At 45.1% G+C, this 17,503-nt stretch overlaps 2 protein-coding genes across 2 annotated transcripts; one reads left to right on the top strand and one right to left on the bottom strand.

The window, feature by feature from the left end:
- The first annotated feature begins 4,011 nt into the window (after positions 1-4,011).
- Positions 4,012-5,369, top strand: LOC125520668. The gene is made up of 2 exons (XM_048685633.1): positions 4,012-4,839; positions 5,026-5,369. Exon 1 carries the CDS (start codon positions 4,130-4,132, stop codon positions 4,814-4,816), a length of 687 nt encoding a protein of 228 aa, XP_048541590.1. The 5' UTR covers positions 4,012-4,129; the 3' UTR covers positions 4,817-4,839; positions 5,026-5,369.
- Positions 5,370-7,865: 2,496 nt separating this feature from the next.
- LOC125520669 (nuclear transcription factor Y subunit C-6-like) lies at positions 7,866-8,835 on the bottom strand. The gene has a single exon (XM_048685634.1). It carries the CDS (start codon positions 8,708-8,710, stop codon positions 8,111-8,113), a length of 600 nt encoding a protein of 199 aa, XP_048541591.1. The 5' UTR covers positions 8,711-8,835; the 3' UTR covers positions 7,866-8,110.
- Positions 8,836-17,503: the final 8,668 nt, after the last annotated feature.

Here is a 17,503-nt window from a genome sequence, read left to right as displayed (position 1 = left end):
ATTGTCGAGGTCGTAAACAGCCAATATAGATCATATGTGCTTAGAAATGTCGATTATTAATCACTTGAGGTGGAATTACCTTAAACCTTTTTAATCGACAAAGGTTTTAAGACATACTCCCTCCGTTCTAAAATAGATGACCCAACTTTGTACTAAAGTTAGTATAAAGTTGAGTCATCTATTTTGGAACGGAGGGAGTATATCTGATGTAGAATCAGTGAGTTACTTTTGAAGAATGTTCAATTGTCAATTTTAACCTATTTTATTACTAGTGAAACCTTGCACGGCGGCATGTTGCACGTTCGAGGGAGCATGCAATGTGCTTAGCAGGATAAAGAAGCAATTTTATTGCATTTTATTGCCACGCTGGATAAAACTTTTGCTTATACTGAAGGATTTGGTGCTTGATTTGGCAACGATGCTTGTGCATTTAACTTGTGGTAATTAGTGCAATAGATCATCCAAGTACCTACGAAGGGGAGCTTGCACTACAGTAGATGCAATTTACATTAGTGCTCACTGATGTGGCAATATTCCATCTTCTTAAGCACGCCTACATAAGCACCTTGCATTGCACATGCCCCTATTGCCATTGCCTAGATCTCCCCCACGCTAACCATATGTGTGCGTGCAATGAACCAATCCACTTTTAACCTTGCAAGAGGGAGGCTAATGAAGTTGCAGATTGTCTGGCTAAATCCTGTTATATTTCTAAATCCCCGTCTATTTGGGATAATACCTCCTTGATTTCATTTCATTCTTGATTGTAAACGATCTGGCTGTCATTTGATGAATAAAATTACTTTCCCGTAAAAAAAACTAATCTACCTTTAACAAGGCATTGTTACATGGTTGAGCCACACCAGATTAACAAACAACTCGAGCGCATCGAGCTCCATCTAGTTATCACCTGGCGGCTTCCCAACATGTTACACATGCATTCTATTTATATGGGGATTCCGTGTTCAAGCACAAATATAACATCAGAAGAGGTTTCTCATGATGTACACCAAAAATTCTACTTGGATGCGGATTTTCTCGCCCCTTCCATTAGGGCCGTCTCCCGTGACGAGGAAGGAGCACCGCTGGGCCAGGGAGCAACGCAAGGCCGAGGCCAACTATGAGGTCTATGTAGAGAACCTCATTGAGGCTGATTCACAGCTCCACAATCAACAACACTGCATTCTGCGAGTCGAGGGAGGCGGAGCGCAACAAATTATTGGAGGCCGAGCTCTTCGATGAGGAGGAGATGAAGACGTGGAGTAGGTCTACCGCCAATGACCACGAGGCCAGCCCTTCCAGCGGAGGGGTGATTGACATCTCCGACGAGGAATTAGACAACTACTACAATTAGGAGTAGAGCTAGGTCTATCACAATGTAGTGCTAGGGATCTATGAAAGTGCCAGTGTTTAAGTTTGTCGTTTCATGTTTAATGTGCAACATTTCATTCTAGAACTTAAAATATGCAATGAATTTATTATGCTTGTTCATGTTTCAAATTCTACGGTACCAAAAAATAATTTTAGATCTGCTGAAAGAGCAGAAATTTTTCTGTTGAACCCAAATCTTCTCTCTCCACACCTAAAGCCAGTTTTGGGTCATCAATTATAGGGTTGTTGTTGGAGATGCTCTTGCACATGCATTCTATGTACATGGGATGCTGTGCTCAAACACAACTATAACCTCGAGTGAGGTTTCTCATTGAGATATGTGATCTATACGAGAAGATAAGTACCACATTGTTATGACCTTCCCAAGAACATCGATGGGGTTGACTATGATAGTAATGATAAGAGGATAGGACATGGTACACCCCTCCCCCTCCCCTCTCCCTAGTCTCTGGGTGGGGAATATACACGAGTGCTATATGAGTCTGCTCTTCACCTTCTATTGGTTAGAAGGGTAAAATAATCGTCATAATCGTGGGTGTGTGAGCTAGTCAATCCCCTTTTTTTTTGAAAATATACATAAGAGGCTTATAAATTTGAGCTTATTGATCATGACCTACCTTTGCTCTACGTGGGCCATCTTACATTGCAATTGGTAAAATGAGCCATCTTTGCTTTGCCTCTTGACAGAAATAGCACACACTTAACTTGATGATGTCTCTTTACCATCTCTACTCTTATAAAAAACCGAGTTGGTGATGATGGTGTGTGCCATCTTGTAATATAAACCGTCCGATCTATATCTGACGGATAGAAAGCATACTATGACAATTTTACAAAAAATACCCGCACCTCTCTCCACATTTACAGATAAGGCCTTGCCTCGTTCATCCTTATCTCCCACAACCTCATTGCCGAGCAATTAAAAAAGGATCTCTCTGGAACAATCAAGCATGGTGGCCGCTGCCGCCTGCCGGCGCCGTCCATCCTCATGCCTCCGCCCAGTCCGACCACCAGTCACCGCCACGCCCCACTCCTCCTCACCTTATCTCTCATCTTTTATTTTTTCAATGAAATTCTCGAGATACCATTTTTCCAATAAAATTCTCAAGATATCATTAGTTTTTACACATGGGATTACTCATGCATGGGTCAATCACAACAGGTGTTTTGTAAAAAAATGCATCTTGATGTTCCGTGCAATGCACGGTCATCTTGCTAGTACGACGTAAATGAGTGGGTGTAAAAGACCAAAATACCCCTGATAAAAAACAAAATGTTAGTAACCCGTGCAATCTTGTATGCATCGCAATTTGTTTTTTCAAATTTTGTCAAAAAAACTAACTTTTCCATAAAAATCCGGTAATATTACAGAAAATAAGTATATAATCATAGTAGTCTACTATTCAAATTTCAGCCAATTATGGAAAAGGAGCAAAGAGAAAACAAGATCCCAAATTTTGGGCGAAAATTTGAACAATCCAGAAAAAAATGTATATTTTTTTTACAAAAAATCAAATATATTCTTAGTACGCTGTTCAGATTTCAACCAATTCTGGACAAGGGGCAGAGAGAAACAAGATTTGAAATTTTAGTCCGAGTTTGTCCAAAGTTTGGGCAAACATTTGAACTACCCAGAAAAACCTGAAAAATTTACAAAAAAAATCAAGTATATTCATAGTGTACTGTTCAAACTTCAGACAATTTAAGCAACTATAGCAGAGAAAATGGCATACATTCTTGTTGTCCAACAAGTTTGACACACTAGTCACACAAAATAGATAAAGTTTTCCATTACATGTATCGTTCCATTTTTATCAGATGTCCCCGGGTTCTGATTTTTCATTCTACATAGCAAAATAGAGCAACACATCACAAAGTAAATCTCAAGTTCCAACACATAGATGAAGGTTTCAAGTCCCAACACATCGAAAACACATCATAAAATTAAGCAAATCTCAAGTTCACCAACTCACCTCAGTGGAGCCTCCGTCGCTGGGCACGGTATAGAGCAAAGATGGGGTATTTTATCAATTGCAATATAATATGGGGCATATTGGCCCTGGCAGACCTAAACTTAGACAATCTGAGAAAGGTCGCCCTACTTTCGGGACAACTTTTTTTTGCAAGGAAAACTTTCAATCTATTCATCAACTGTCAAGATAGTACAAAGAACACCAGAAGTAAAAAATACATCCAGGTCCATAGATCACCTAGTGACGACTACAAGCATTGAAGCGAGCCGAAGACGCGCCGCCGTCATCGCCCCTCCCTCATCGGAGCCGGACAGACCTTGTTGTAGTAGACAGTCGGGAAGTCGTCGTACTAAGGTCCTATAGGACCAGCGCACCAGAACAACAACCATCGCCGATATTGTCTTTTACTTAATAATCATGGATGATTTTTTATTTGAGTTTTCTAACTTTTTTAGGATCTCATTGATTTTTGTTTTAGCAAAATGAGGATCTCATTGATTTTTTTTTGAGACAAAAATGAGGATCTCATTGATGATGTGAATGGGCCATCACCGTGAGGCCCAGCGAAAATTCGACCGTTGCCTGCCTCACTAAAGTACCCGACCGTTGGACGCACACCACCCCTTCCCTTCCTTCCTTAAGCCGCGCGAGCGCGACTACCCAACACCGGATCATCACGCTCCTACTCCCCCCCTTTCCATTTCTGCCTCCCGAGCCCGATCTCACATCAACTCGAAACCTTCCAATTCAGAACGCAACTTCCAATGGCGGCGGAGCCCACCAGAAACGACGCCCACGTCGTGGAGATCCCGGTCACCGGCGACGGAGCGGAGCCAGCCAGCGGCGCTTTCCCCGGCAAGGCGGCGTCGGGGCACCACCCGCTGGGCGAGATCGCCGACAGCGGCGGCCACCTGCTGCTGCTCAAGCTGTGGCAGCGGGAGGAGTCCCGCCTGAACCGCCGCGCGTGCGCGCTCGAGGCGGTCATGGACGCGGCGCGCCGGGACGCCTTCTACCTCTGCGCGGCCTTCCTCGCCCTCCACGGCCTCTCCCTCGCGCTCCTCTTCGCCGCCTCCGTTGCGGGCGGCGCCCCGTCGCGCGCCTGCAGGAGGTGGTGGGCGCCGTCGTCCCTCTCGCTGGCCGCCTCCCTCGCGCTCGCCGCGGCCGTGCAGCTCCGCGTCTGCGCCTACTGGCGCGCGGCGCGGCGGCTGCGGCGGGAGCGCGGCGACGCCCGGGCCCTCGCGCGGTGCGTGCAGGAGCTGCGCATGAAGGGCGCGTCCTTCGACCTGTCCAAGGAGCCGCAGTGCGGGGTGACGAGGACCAACTGCGCCAGCGTCGAGGGCGCGGGGGCGTGGGGCCCGCTCCGGTGGTGCTACCGGAACGTCGTCACCGCCTGCCTCCTCGCCGTCGCCGCCGTAGCCTTGCCCTCCGGCAAGCTCATCCTGTGCGCCTAGGACACAGCCGATTCGAGTTTTCAGTGAGTTGAATTTACCTCCTGTGTGACCCGCAAAAAAAAAAAAAAACCCTCCTGTTTACTCCCTGTGGATCAGATCTTCTGAAAATTCATGACTAATCCCCACGCCAGCAGATTTGTTATGACTGAAATTTTCGGCGCTTGAAATTTGTTCTGATCTACAACAAAATAATGCTTCTCTAATTCTAGGGTCGTAGGCTTCCTGGTGAATTGATTCGGAGGAAACGATGTGCTTCTAGCGCCGCAGGCTTCATGGTGTTATTTGCATAGACAGAACACTGCTTGTGCTCCGATGATCAGAGAATTTCCAACATTTTTTTCTCCGCCCCCAGATGTACTCTTTGTAACGATTCAAAGCTTATTTGTATGACCCATTCATAGCAGCTTATAGTGATCTAAACGTTTTTATATTAATTTACAGAGGGAGTACATTGTATGGTTGAAAGTCTCCATGTGCTCTTCAACTACGGAACTACGGATTTATACATTGTTATGGTTGAACCGGCAAGGGACAACCCAATTCTCCCTGCAAACCTGTTGTTTTGATGATTACAAAACTATGAAAGAATATGTTGGATGATCTGTGCACTCGTTGTGGTTGTTCTGTTGTCGAAGCTTATTGTCACCGTGATTGCGTCATTACACTATTATATGCATTTGTAGGCTTTTTCTTGGTGTGCTGATTCTAGCCTGCACACCGTTACTGGAATCCTAGGAGTCATCGCAGACTATCTAGAGAAAATATTGTGGGGAAACCAACTTGGAGTGGAAACCTGTGAAAACTGCGCAAAAATCACACAGAAAACGTTTATATTATTGATGAATTTATATTTTCACATATCTACAGAATGATTTAGGACCGAACCTTGAAATTTTGCATACTTCTAGAACATCACCCTCCTAGCATCTGTATTTTTTCGGGTACAATTTTGTTTAACTTTTAAACATGGTTTCAACATAATCTTCACCATAACATGGTTCACACCCGATACTTTCTTCACAATCTATACCAAACCGGATTGTTGTTCTAACTTCTAACATCAGACCACCCAGAGTGGCAAGGGAGTGCATACAAAGATTTTTGATGATTGAAATGCTCGGTGCCTAAAACGTTGTTCTTGATCCGTGACAAATTCTGCTTTCCTAATTTCAAGGTCACAAAGCTTCGTGGTGAGCTGATTCGGACGAAACAAGAACATAAGTCTTGTTTGCATCGTGCAGATCACTGTTTCTCTGCTTGATGATTAGAGATAATCCACATTAATTTTCTCTCCCCAGAGATGTTGAAAGGGTTTAAAGCTTGTGACTCTTTGTAACAGTTCGAAGCTTCTTTGAATGATTCATCAGTATTAGCTGCAACGCAGAGTGAAATGCTAATTTGGCCATTCTGACTTCACGGCTAGTATGAAAAGTTTGTCCACTGTTGGGGCTCTTTTACTTCTTCAGTTCTTCAACTGTTGTTTTTAACACCCGAAAAGAAAAAAAGGTCGTTTCCATTTATGCATGTCAAACTTAAAGAAAATATAGTCAGGTTGATGCAATCCTTTGGTTCAGGCATATGAAGCACTAAACAAATAGTCAGATTGATGCTATCCTTCTTCAGGCATATGAAGTAGATTGAATCTCTGTACAAAACATGACATCTGCAAATGTAATCAGTTTTCTAAAGCAAAGACTGAAAGAGCCATTTGGTAAAGAAATCCGTGACACACAATTCCCCCTGCAATCCAACTTCAAAATTCTGATTTTAGCATATATTTTCCGAGCAAAAGCAAGCAAGCTTCAATAACTCCACAACAGAACAAATCTGATGCACAGCAAAATTGTCTTTGGCAAACAATCATTTCCCAAAGTTTGCTACTCCCTTCAATCAACATTAGTTGTTCATTCTCTATATTATTATGGATCAGAAGGAGTGCATATCTTGATATCTTATATACCCTAGGCCACCCCATATCATCCGAATTTATTTTCAAAGATGCAACACTTGCAGTGGTAGTAGTCTACACAGAGGAGAGGACATAGCAGCAATGCAGATAGCCAACCAGTAGCATCACAACAACATACACATCTTCCTCTGCCAGTTAATCGGTCCATCTGAAATTTCAGCCTTTAATCAGCTGCCAGATCGATTAATCGACTGGCCCAGTTAATTGGCCACAAAGGGGGTATTTGATTTGGTCAAGTGCCGAGTAGTAGTTAACTGGGCAGTTAACTTAAATGTCGCTGCAGGCTGCAGCACAAGTAGTCCAATTCACAGTCGCTGGATACCATACTGAGCCCAACATAATACTCCCTCCATTCCTAAATATAAGTCTTTTTAGAGATTCCAATATAGACTACATACAGAGCAAAATGAGTGAATCTACATTTCAAAATATGTCTATACTTTATACATCCGTATGTAACTCATATTGAAAACTCTAAAAAGACTTATATTTAGAAACGAAAGGAGTAGTATAAGAGAATGAACACGCAAAGCTATTTGGTATCTAAAACATTATATTTTTCTAGTTTAAAAAAAGTTACTCATAACTAATCCATCTTTAACCAAAGTGCCTTGAGGAATTAGGACCTCAAAGAGAATAAAGGAATGTATATATTGTTAAACCAAAGAAAATGTCAGGAGTTTGCATTGCAAATTCCCCATTCCTATGATGTGTTACTGGTTTTGCAAATAACAACAAGAATCACATTGAACTATCAAAACTTCAATTTCAGTCCCTACGGCCATATGACATCAGAGACAGTCACATATGCATGACTAAATTTTACATCATAAAGGGAACGGTGTTACGCCCTTGGTAGTATCCACTTACCAAAGAAGCATGTATCTGAATTATCTGAATATATAGCAAAGGTTGTACCAATTAAACATGCACATAAAAGCTAGAAGTTATACGAACACTTGGCCCATAGTTGTTGTAATATTTGATTGTGCAACCTAAATGCCTAAAATACAACTAATAGTTACATGGATTATACATCAATCAAACCATTTCACTGCAAATTACGATGAACAAAAGTAATCAGAGAAATGCCACGAGATAAATTATCTTATCAGTTAGACATGCATGAGCATCATACGGCCTGCCTCGATCAGAAGAACCTACACCGATTCTTCTTGGATCGAATCACTTATAACATAGAGGAGGCCCCTCAAATGATGACAACATCTTAATTATTCAGCGGTGAACAAACAAACATAGGAGAGCACTAAATCAACAGCACAATCTTAGATGCAACTTAAGTCCGCTGTAACATACTGCAGGCGTTACTGCTGCGGGACGTAGTAGTACCCCATGTCGGCGGCGGGCATGCCGGCGGCGGGGTGGGGCATCCCGGCGGCGACGGCCGCCTCGGCGTCCTTGGCCTCGTCCCGCGGCACGATGTCCACCAGGAAGTCGAAGACCTCGGTGCGGGCGATGGCGGCGGCGATGTCGGACTTCTGCAGCGTGCGGCGCTTGTTCTCCTCGGCGTGCGCCCAGCCGCGGTGGGTGAGCTCGAGGATGAACATCTCGCAGGCCCGGGCGAAGACGACGGGCGCCTCGGCGGCGATCATGCGGACGTCCTCGTCGGCCTTCATGATCTTCTTGATGCGGGCGAGGGGCAGGTTGTGGTTCTTGAAGTCGGTGGTGGCCTCGATCTCGCGGTACTGCTCCGCCCAGAACACCTGCAGCTGCTGCTGCTGCTGCGCGGCGGTCTGCTGCGACGCGGCGGCGACGGCGGCGGGGGGCGGCTGGGGCGCGTAGAGGGCCGGCGCGTGCGGGTAGCCGGGGGGCGGGGCGGCCGGGTAGACGGTGGCCGGCGGGTAGCCGACGGGCGCGCCCAGCACGGGGCCCGGCGGCGGAGGGGTGGTGGATTTGGCCTCCATTCCAGCTAGGGTTTCGGGGAGGAGGAGCGGGGGATTGGGGGAAGAGAGTGGTGGTGTGGTGTGGAGTGACCCTCGATTGGGCTGTTGTTTTGCTGCTGCCTGCCGATGCAGAGGCTGTCGATCCGGGGGTGGAGGATTTATTAGAGTTTGCTTTCCGGTTTAATCTCGAGATTAAGACGAGGCCGTGCGTGTGTGTGCGTGTCTGCGTGGCGGGCTAACGACGGCTCGCCATTTCATTTTCAAGGAGTGGTAGGGGCCGTGGCGTCAGTACAGGGTTAAATATCTGGTGTCAACATCGCATTAACGCTGACTAAGATGACAGCGAGCGTCACCTAGATGCCTTCGGGTCAAAATGTTGGTAATTTAGTCTATCTTGACACCAACGGGTAGTGATTTAAACTTTTCTTTTGAGAGAGAGATGGAAAACTAGAACGTATGTTGTATGGTGAGATGAGTGTTTCCTTTAAGAGAATTTGTATGGGTAGAGTTGAAACTAGGAAGGATGGGGATGGGGTTATTACACATGTAGCGAACGAGAAAGAGGAGGAAGATGCTTACATACAGCAGAGGAGGGAGTCGGTTGGAGATGATGGCGCATAGGCGGCCTCCAAGGAGGGGGGCCGCCGGGCCAAATGAGGATCCTAGGATGGAACTGTCGTGGTATGCTCTCCCCCACGGCAGTTCGTGAGCTCTTGGAACTCCAAGGGCGGATGAAAGCAGGCTTGATTTTTCTCTCTGAATCACACTTGAATAAATGTAAGGCCGATGAGCTGCGTCGTTTTCTATCTTTTGAGTTGATGATTGTAGTGGAGAGTGATGGTCGGGATGGTGGCCTAGTCTTGTTTTATAATAAGTTGAATAAAGTTGTTTTGAACTATGTGTCGTCTCATTTTATTGATATTATTTTTATGAATGATAATGATAATGTATATTGGCAGTTTACGGGTTTTTATGGCCACCCGGGTTGGAGAGAGCGCAAGTTATCTTGGGACAATATTCGAAATTTACATAATATGGGAAATCACCCCTGGGTGATACTAGGGGATTTCAATGAAATTTTACTCTCATCAGAAAAGGAGGGTGGTAATGCGAGACCGAATGCTATATGAGAGATTTTTGTAATTGTCTAGCGGAGTGCGGTCTTGAAGATATGGGATGCATTGGTGATCCTTTCACTTGGAGGAGAGGCGATACTGGGGAGAGGCTTGACCATGCGGTGTGCAATGTGGAATGAGCGAATAAATTCCCTCAGGCTGCAATTATTAACGAGGAACATGTTCATTTCGATCATCGCCCACTCGTCCTGGATACAGAGTATTATGACGGCAATATTTTTAATAGCCCAAGGGGACTAGTGAGACAGTTTGAAGCACGATGGCTCAAAGAGGAGACGATTATAGAAACTATCCGTACAACATGGGAAAAGGCAAAAAAAATATGGGTATTGGGCCAAGCCTCACTGATCGTACTCGAGCGGTACAGACAGATTTGCATAATTGGGACAGGGAGACTTTGAGAGGACCGAAACAGAGAATTAAAAAACTTAAAAAGAATTGGAAAAGCTACGAAGGGGACCTATGAATGTGGATTTGTTGGGGAACGTAGTATTTCAAAAAAAAATTCTACGATCAAGCAAAATCTATCTAGGAGAAGTATAGCAACGAGTGGGGAGAGTGTGTCCACGTACCCTCGTAGACCGAAAGCGGAAGCGTTCAGTAACACAGTTGATGTAGTCGAACATCTTCGCGATCCAACCGGCCCAAGCACCGAATGTACGGCACCTCCGCGTTCAGCACACGTTCAGCTTGATGACGTCCCTCGATCTCTTGATCCAGTTGAGGACGAGGGAGAGTTCTGTCAGCACAACGGCGTGGCGATGGTGATGATGAAGTTACCGGTGCAGGGCTTCGCCTAAGCACTACGACGATATGACCGAGGCGTGTAACTGTGGAGGAGGGCACCGCACACGGCTAAGAGAAGACTTGGTGTGCCTTTGGGGTGCCACCCTCCCACGTATATAAAGGAGGGGGGAAGAGGAGGCCGCCCTAGAGGGGGCGTGCCAAGGGGGGGAGTCCTACTTGGACTCCCGGTCCAAGTAGGATTCGGCCCCCCTTTCCTATTCCCACTAAGAGAAGGAGGGAATGAGGAAGAGGAGAGAAGGAAAGGGGGCTGCCCCCCAACCCTAGTCCAATTCGGTTCGGGCTTGGGGGGGGGGGCGCCACCACCTGGCCGACGCCTCCTCTCTCCACTAGGGCCCATGAAGGCCCATTAACTCCCGGGGGGTGGGGGTCCGGTATCTCCCAGTACTCCAGAAAATGCCCGAACCTTTCCGAAACCATTCCGGTGTCCAAACATAACCTTCCAATATATCAATCTTTATGTCTTGACCATTTCGAGACTCCTCGCCATGTCCGTGATCTCATCCGGGACTTCGGACAAATTTCGGTTCATCAAATCACATAACTCATAATACAAATCGTCATTGAACATTAAGCGTGCGGACCCTACGGGTTCGAGAACTATGTAGACATGACCGAGACACATCTCCGGTCAATAACCAATAGCGGAACCTGGATGCTCATATTGGCTCCTACATATTCTACGAAGATCTTTATCGGTCAAACCACATAACAACATACGTTGTTCCCTTTGTCATCGGTATGTTACTTACTCGAGATTCGATCGTCGGTATCATCATACCTATTTCAATCTCGTTACCGGCAAGTCTCTTTACTCATTCCGTAATGCATCATCCCGTGACTAAATCTTTAGACACATTGCTTGCAAGGCTCATAGTGATGTGCATTACCGAGAGGGCCCAGAGATACCTCTCCGATACACGGAGTGACAAATCCTAATCTCGATCTATGCCAACTCAATCAAATACCATCGGAGATATCTATAGAGCATCTTTATAATCACCCAGTTACGTTGTGACGTTTGATAGCACACAAGGTGTTCCTCTGGTATTTGGGAGTTGCATAATCTCATAGTCAGAGGAACATGTATAAGTCATGATGAAAGCAATAGCAATAAAACTAAATGATCATTATGCTAAGCTAACAGATGGGTCTTGTCCATCACATCATTCTCTAATGATGTGATCCCGTTCATCAAATGACAACACATGTCTGTGGTCAGGAAACTTGACCATCTTTGATTAATGAGCTAGTCTACAAGAGGCATACTAGGGACACTTTGTTTGTCTATGTATTCACACATGTACTAAGTTTACGATTAATACAATTCTAGCATGAATAATAAACATTTATCATGATATAAGGAAGTATAAATAACAACTTTATTATTGCCTCTAGGGCATATTTCCTTCAGTCTCCCACTTGCACTAGAGTCAATAATCTAGATTACATTGTAATGATTCTAACACCGATGGAGTCTTGGTGCTGATCATGTTTTTCTCGTGAGGCAGGCTTAGTCAACGGGTCTGCAACATTCAAATCCGTATGTATCTTGCAAATCTCTATGTCTCCCTCCTTGACTTGATCGCGGATGGAATTGAAGCGTCTCTTGACGTGTTTCGTTCTCTTGTGAAATCTGGATTCCTTCGCCAAGGCAATTGCTCCAGTATTGTCACAAAAGATTTTCATTGGACCTGATGCACTAGGTATTACACCTAGATCGGATATGAACTACTTCATTCAGACTCCTTCATTTGCTGCTTCCGAAGCAGCTATGTACTCCGCTTCACACGTAGATCCCGCCACAACGCTCTACTTGGAACTGCACCAACTGATAGCTCCACCATTCAATATAAATACGTATCTAGTTTGTGACTTAGAGTCATCCGGATCAGTGTCAAAGCTTGCATCAACGTAACCGTTTACGACGAGCTCTTTGTCACCTCCATAAACGAGAAACATATCCTTAGTCCTTTTTAGGTATTTCAGGATGCTCTTGACCGCTGTCCAGTGATCCACTCCTGGATTACTTTGGTACCTCCCTGCTAAACTAATAGCAAGGCACACATCAGGTCTGGTACATAGCATTGTATACATGATAGAACCTATGGCTGAGGCATAGGGAATGACTTTCATTTTCTCTCTATCCTCTGTAGTGGTCGGGCATTGAGTCTGACTCAACTTCACACCTTGCAACATAGGCACGAACCCTTTCTTTGACTGGTCCATTTTGAACTTCTTCAAAACTTTATCAAGGTATGTGCTTTGTGAAAGTCCAATTAGGCGTCTTGATCTATCTCTATGGATCTTGATGCCCAATATATAAGCAGCTTCACCGAGGTCTTTCATTGAAAAATTCTTATTCAAGTATCCTTTTATGCTATTTAGAAATTCAGTATCATTTCCAATCAACAATATGTCATCCACATATAATATCAGAAATGCTATAGAGCTCCCACTCACTTTCTTGTAAATACAGGCTTCTCCAAAAGTCTGTATAAAACCATATGCTTTGATCACACTATCAAAGCGTATATTCCAACTCTAAGAGGCTTGCACCAGTCCATAAATGGATCGCTTGAGCTTGCACACTTTGTTAGCACCTTTAGGATCGACAAAACCTTCTGGTTGCATCATATACAACTCTTCTTTAAGATATCCATTAAGGAATGCAGTTTTGACATCCAGGTGCCAAATTTCATAATCATAAAATGCGGAAATTGCTAACATGATTCGGAAAGACTTAAGCATCGCTATGGGTGAGAAGGTCTCATCGTAGCCAACTCCTTGAACTTTTCAAAAACCTTTCGCAACAAGTCGAGCTTTCTAGATAGTAACATTACTGTCAGCGTCAGTCTTCTTCTTGAAGATCCATTTATTTTCTATTGCTTGCCGATCATCGGGCAAGTCAACCAAAGTCCACACTTTGTTCTCATACATGGACCCCATCTCAGATTTCATGGCCTCAAGCCATTTCATGGAATCTAGACTCATCATCGCTTCCTCATAGTTCGTACATTCGTCATGGTCAAGTAACATGACCTCCAGAACATGATTACCGTACCACTCTGGTGCAGATCTTACTCTGATTGACCTACGAGGTTCGGTAGTAACTTGATCAGAAGTTTCATGATCATCATCATTAGCTTCCTCACTAATTGGTGTAGGAATCACCGGAACTGATTTCTGTGATGAACTACTTTCCAATTCGGGAGAAGGTACAATTACCTCATCAAGTTCTACTTTCCTCCCACTCAATTCTTTTGAGAGAAACTCCTTCTCTAGAAAGGATCCATTCTTAGCAACGAATGTCTTGCCTTCGGATCTATGATAGTGTAACGCCCCGGACACACCCGCCGATGGTCGTTACTCCTGGCGGGATCTAGACTGGCCCCATAGATCAATACTAGTCTTTTCTGCGCACTTTGTCCTCACTCGTGCGCACCCGGGAGCAACTTCCCGGTCGGTCACACCAGCAGAAAAGACTAGTATTGATCTGTGGGGCCAGTCTAGATCCCGCCAGGAGTAACGACCACACCTCAACTTGGAGTAGTGTCAGGATGGGTGACCGACCGGGAAGTTGCTCCCGGGTGCGCACGAGTGAGGACAAAGTGCGCAGAAAAGACTAGTATTGATCTGTGGGGCCAGTCTAGATCCCGCCAGGAGTAACGACCACCGGCGGGTGTGTCCGGGGCGTTACAAGTTGGTAATCAGAGCCTTCCCCAACCTTAGGAGCCCCATTGCTTGATTGTTTTTAGCGGCCGAGTTGTGTCTAAAAAAATGTTTTGAGTCATTTAGGAATTATATATCGGAGAGTTTAGGAATTCTTTTTACTTCCCAGTCTCCTCATCGCTCTGGTAAGGCATCCTGACGTAGATTTTTGACTCTCCTCTTCTCAAATTTCACTAAATTTTTTTTAGGATCACGCGGGTATCTTGGAATCGTTCCGATGGTGTTATGATGAGAACATTGTCTTGGTGCCTCCTGTCAGGGGTTTTGTGGAAGTGTCCCGGGGAGTTGAGCTCTGAGGTGTTGTCGTCATAATTTTATCGTTGCAGTTCTGGAATACCTGAGTTTAGTACGCCGACATCGAAAATCTCTTTTATGCAGTTCATTGGTGAGATAACCTCGACGCCACCCAGTACTGGGGCGGGAGTTTGGGAGTATCGCCATAACTTGTATAACGGATGCTTTTCGAAGGTTGAGGTAGATGGTTTCCGAAGGTTTCTTGGTTATGTGTTGAAGGATGGATACAGCTGGATGTAGGATTTGCTAGTTTGGGTGAGATATTATGCTTCCCCTGTATCCCCAACACCTGATTGCATAACCGGAAAGGTTCGAGAGTTTCATAGGTGGGAATTCTAGTAGCTCTAGTTCTTCTTCCACGGATATTGGTTTGAGATGGGGATTTCTTCCCGAGTATTCGTTCTTGATCCGTACCTTGTTGATTTATTTCTCTACCTTAATTCTACGTGGCTTCTCAATTTATGGATATGTGACCATTTCAAGAGGATTACATTCGTTCATTTTGTTCGAATGTGAAGACTTTATGTTGCAATTTTCATTCCGTTGGATTCAGCTTCAATATTTGTCTATCAATGTGCTAATGGATGTCAACCTCTTCAGGATGGCTCCTCCAACGCGCACGACTCCGAATCCTAATCCGCCACCACCTCCACCTCCTCCGGAGGCATGGCAAGCTGTGATGGCCGCAACCAATGCAAACACACAGTTGATCATGCAAATTCTCCAAGAGCGCAATCAAGGCAACCAAGGGAATCAAGGCAACAATCAGAATCACTTTGCTTCACTCAACCAGTTCCTTGCTAACGGGCCAAAGACTTTCAGCAATTGTGTTGAGGCAACCGATGCTGACGATTGGCTTGTGGATCTGTGCAAGCATTTCGAGTGCAGTAACGTCAGGCCTGAGGACTTTGTCAAGTTCGCTTCCTTCCAACTCAAAGATCAAGCTGCATAATGGTTCCAGCAGTACAAGGACTCCAGAGGTGGACGTGTTATCACTTGGGATGAATTCCGTCGAGATTTCCGAGCTCATCATATTCCTCAGAGCGTGGTTGAAAGCAAGCGTGAGGAATTCCGCAACCTGAAGCAAGGCTCTTTGTCTGTCTATGACTACAACAAGTTGTTTCAGAAGCTCGCCCGCTTTGCTAAGCAGGATGTCCCTGATGAGAAGAGCATGATTTATCAGTTCAGGGGTGGTCTCAGAGAAGAAATTCAGCTAGCTCTTGTTCTCTTTGAGCCTTTGAGATACGATGAGTTCTACAACATGGCATTGAAGCAAGAGGCTGCTCAGTTGAGGTGTGATGCTTCCAAGAAGCGAGTCAGAGATGTTACTCCTTCTTCCTCTACTCAAGTGGCCAAGCAGCAGAAGTATTGGCTTCCTCCTCCTCCGTTCCGTCAGCCGTATCAGCAGAAGAGCAAAGGTGGCAGTGGTTCTTCCCACCCCCCCAACCCTGGCTTTCAGAACAAGACTTTGTCTCAAGCTCCAAGATTGAGTGCTCCATATCACCGTCCGCTTTCAAAGGTCACGTGCAACAAGTGCCAACAGAAGGGTCACTATGCCAACAAGTGTTTCAACCAGAGGCATCTTCCTCCTCCTCCTCCAGTCAGATCGGCAAGTACAGCTGTGGTCAAGCATAACCCCAAGCACGCCAAGGTCAACTTGATGAATGCAGCTCAGGCAGAGGATTCATCAGATGTCATCATGGGTAACCTTCCTATTAATGATATTCCCGCAAGAGTTCTTTTTGACACTGGTGCATCACATTGTTTCATCTCGAGACCTTTTGCATCTAAGCATGATTTTGTTACTCAAGTGTTGTCGAAACCGTTGGCTATTGTCTCTCCGGCCCGTCAAATGACATCTCGAGTATGCGTTCCGGATGTTACAATCACTTTGGGTGACTATAAGTTCTTGTCCTCTCCAAATGTTCTTGGTGACTCGGATATTGATCTTATTCTCGGAATGGATTGGCTTTCTAAGCACAAGGCTCAGCTTGATTGTGCAGCCAGGCAGATTCAATTGACTCATTCATCTGAGGATGTAATTGTCTTTGCCGCTCGGGATAATACTATCCGTCTGTTTTCTCTCAATGAGAAGGGTGAATTGGATGCTATATCTCAAATTCCAGTTGTTTGCGAATATCAAGACGTCTTTCTAGAAGAGCTTCCAGGAATGCCTCCGCACCGGCCAGTTGAATTCGTTATTGATCTTGAGCCTGGCACAGAACCTGTGTGCAAGCGTCCTTACAAGCTCGGACCTGAAGAGTTGAAGGAGCTGAAGAAGCAACTCGATATTCAAGAGAAAATGGGTCTCATCCGGCCTAGTTCTTCTCCGTGGGGTTGTGGTGTTCTTTTTGTGAAGAAGAAGGATGGCACGGACCGACTTTGTGTTGATTACCGTCCATTGAACAAGAAAACCATCAAGAACAAATACCCACTTCCTAACATCAACGAGCTGTTCGAACAACTCAAAGTTGCCCAAGTATTCTCCAAGCTTGATCTCCATATGGGTTATCATCAGATTCGAATCCGTGAGCAAGATATCCCAAGACGGCTTTCAGGACAAGCTATGGTTCATATGAATACACTGTCATGTCTTTTGGTCTCGTTAACGCTCCTCCGACGTTCTCTCGCATGATGAACTTCATCTTCAACGCCTACACCAATGACTTCATTTTGGTCTATCTCGACGACATTCTGGTTTTCTCCAAGAACAAGGAAGATCATGCCAAGCACTTGCGTTTGGTTCTTGATAAGCTCAGGGAACATCAGTTCTACGCCAAGTTCTCCAAGTGTGAATTTTGGCTCGATGAGGTTCTTTATCTTGGTCATATCATCTCTGTCAAGGGTA

Source organism: Triticum urartu, chromosome 7 (genome assembly GCF_003073215.2).
Source record: "Triticum urartu cultivar G1812 chromosome 7, Tu2.1, whole genome shotgun sequence".
Lineage (NCBI taxonomy): Eukaryota > Viridiplantae > Streptophyta > Magnoliopsida > Poales > Poaceae > Triticum > Triticum urartu.
This window is presented reverse-complemented; position numbering and strand designations above follow the sequence as displayed.

What these genes read in the sequence shown, in the direction of transcription:
- LOC125520668 (XM_048685633.1), top strand. Translation starts at nt 4,130, where the DNA reads ATGGCGGCGGAGCCCACCAGAAACGACGCCCACGTCGTGGAGATCCCG.
- LOC125520669 (XM_048685634.1), bottom strand. Translation starts at nt 8,710, where the DNA reads ATGGAGGCCAAATCCACCACCCCTCCGCCGCCGGGCCCCGTGCTGGGC.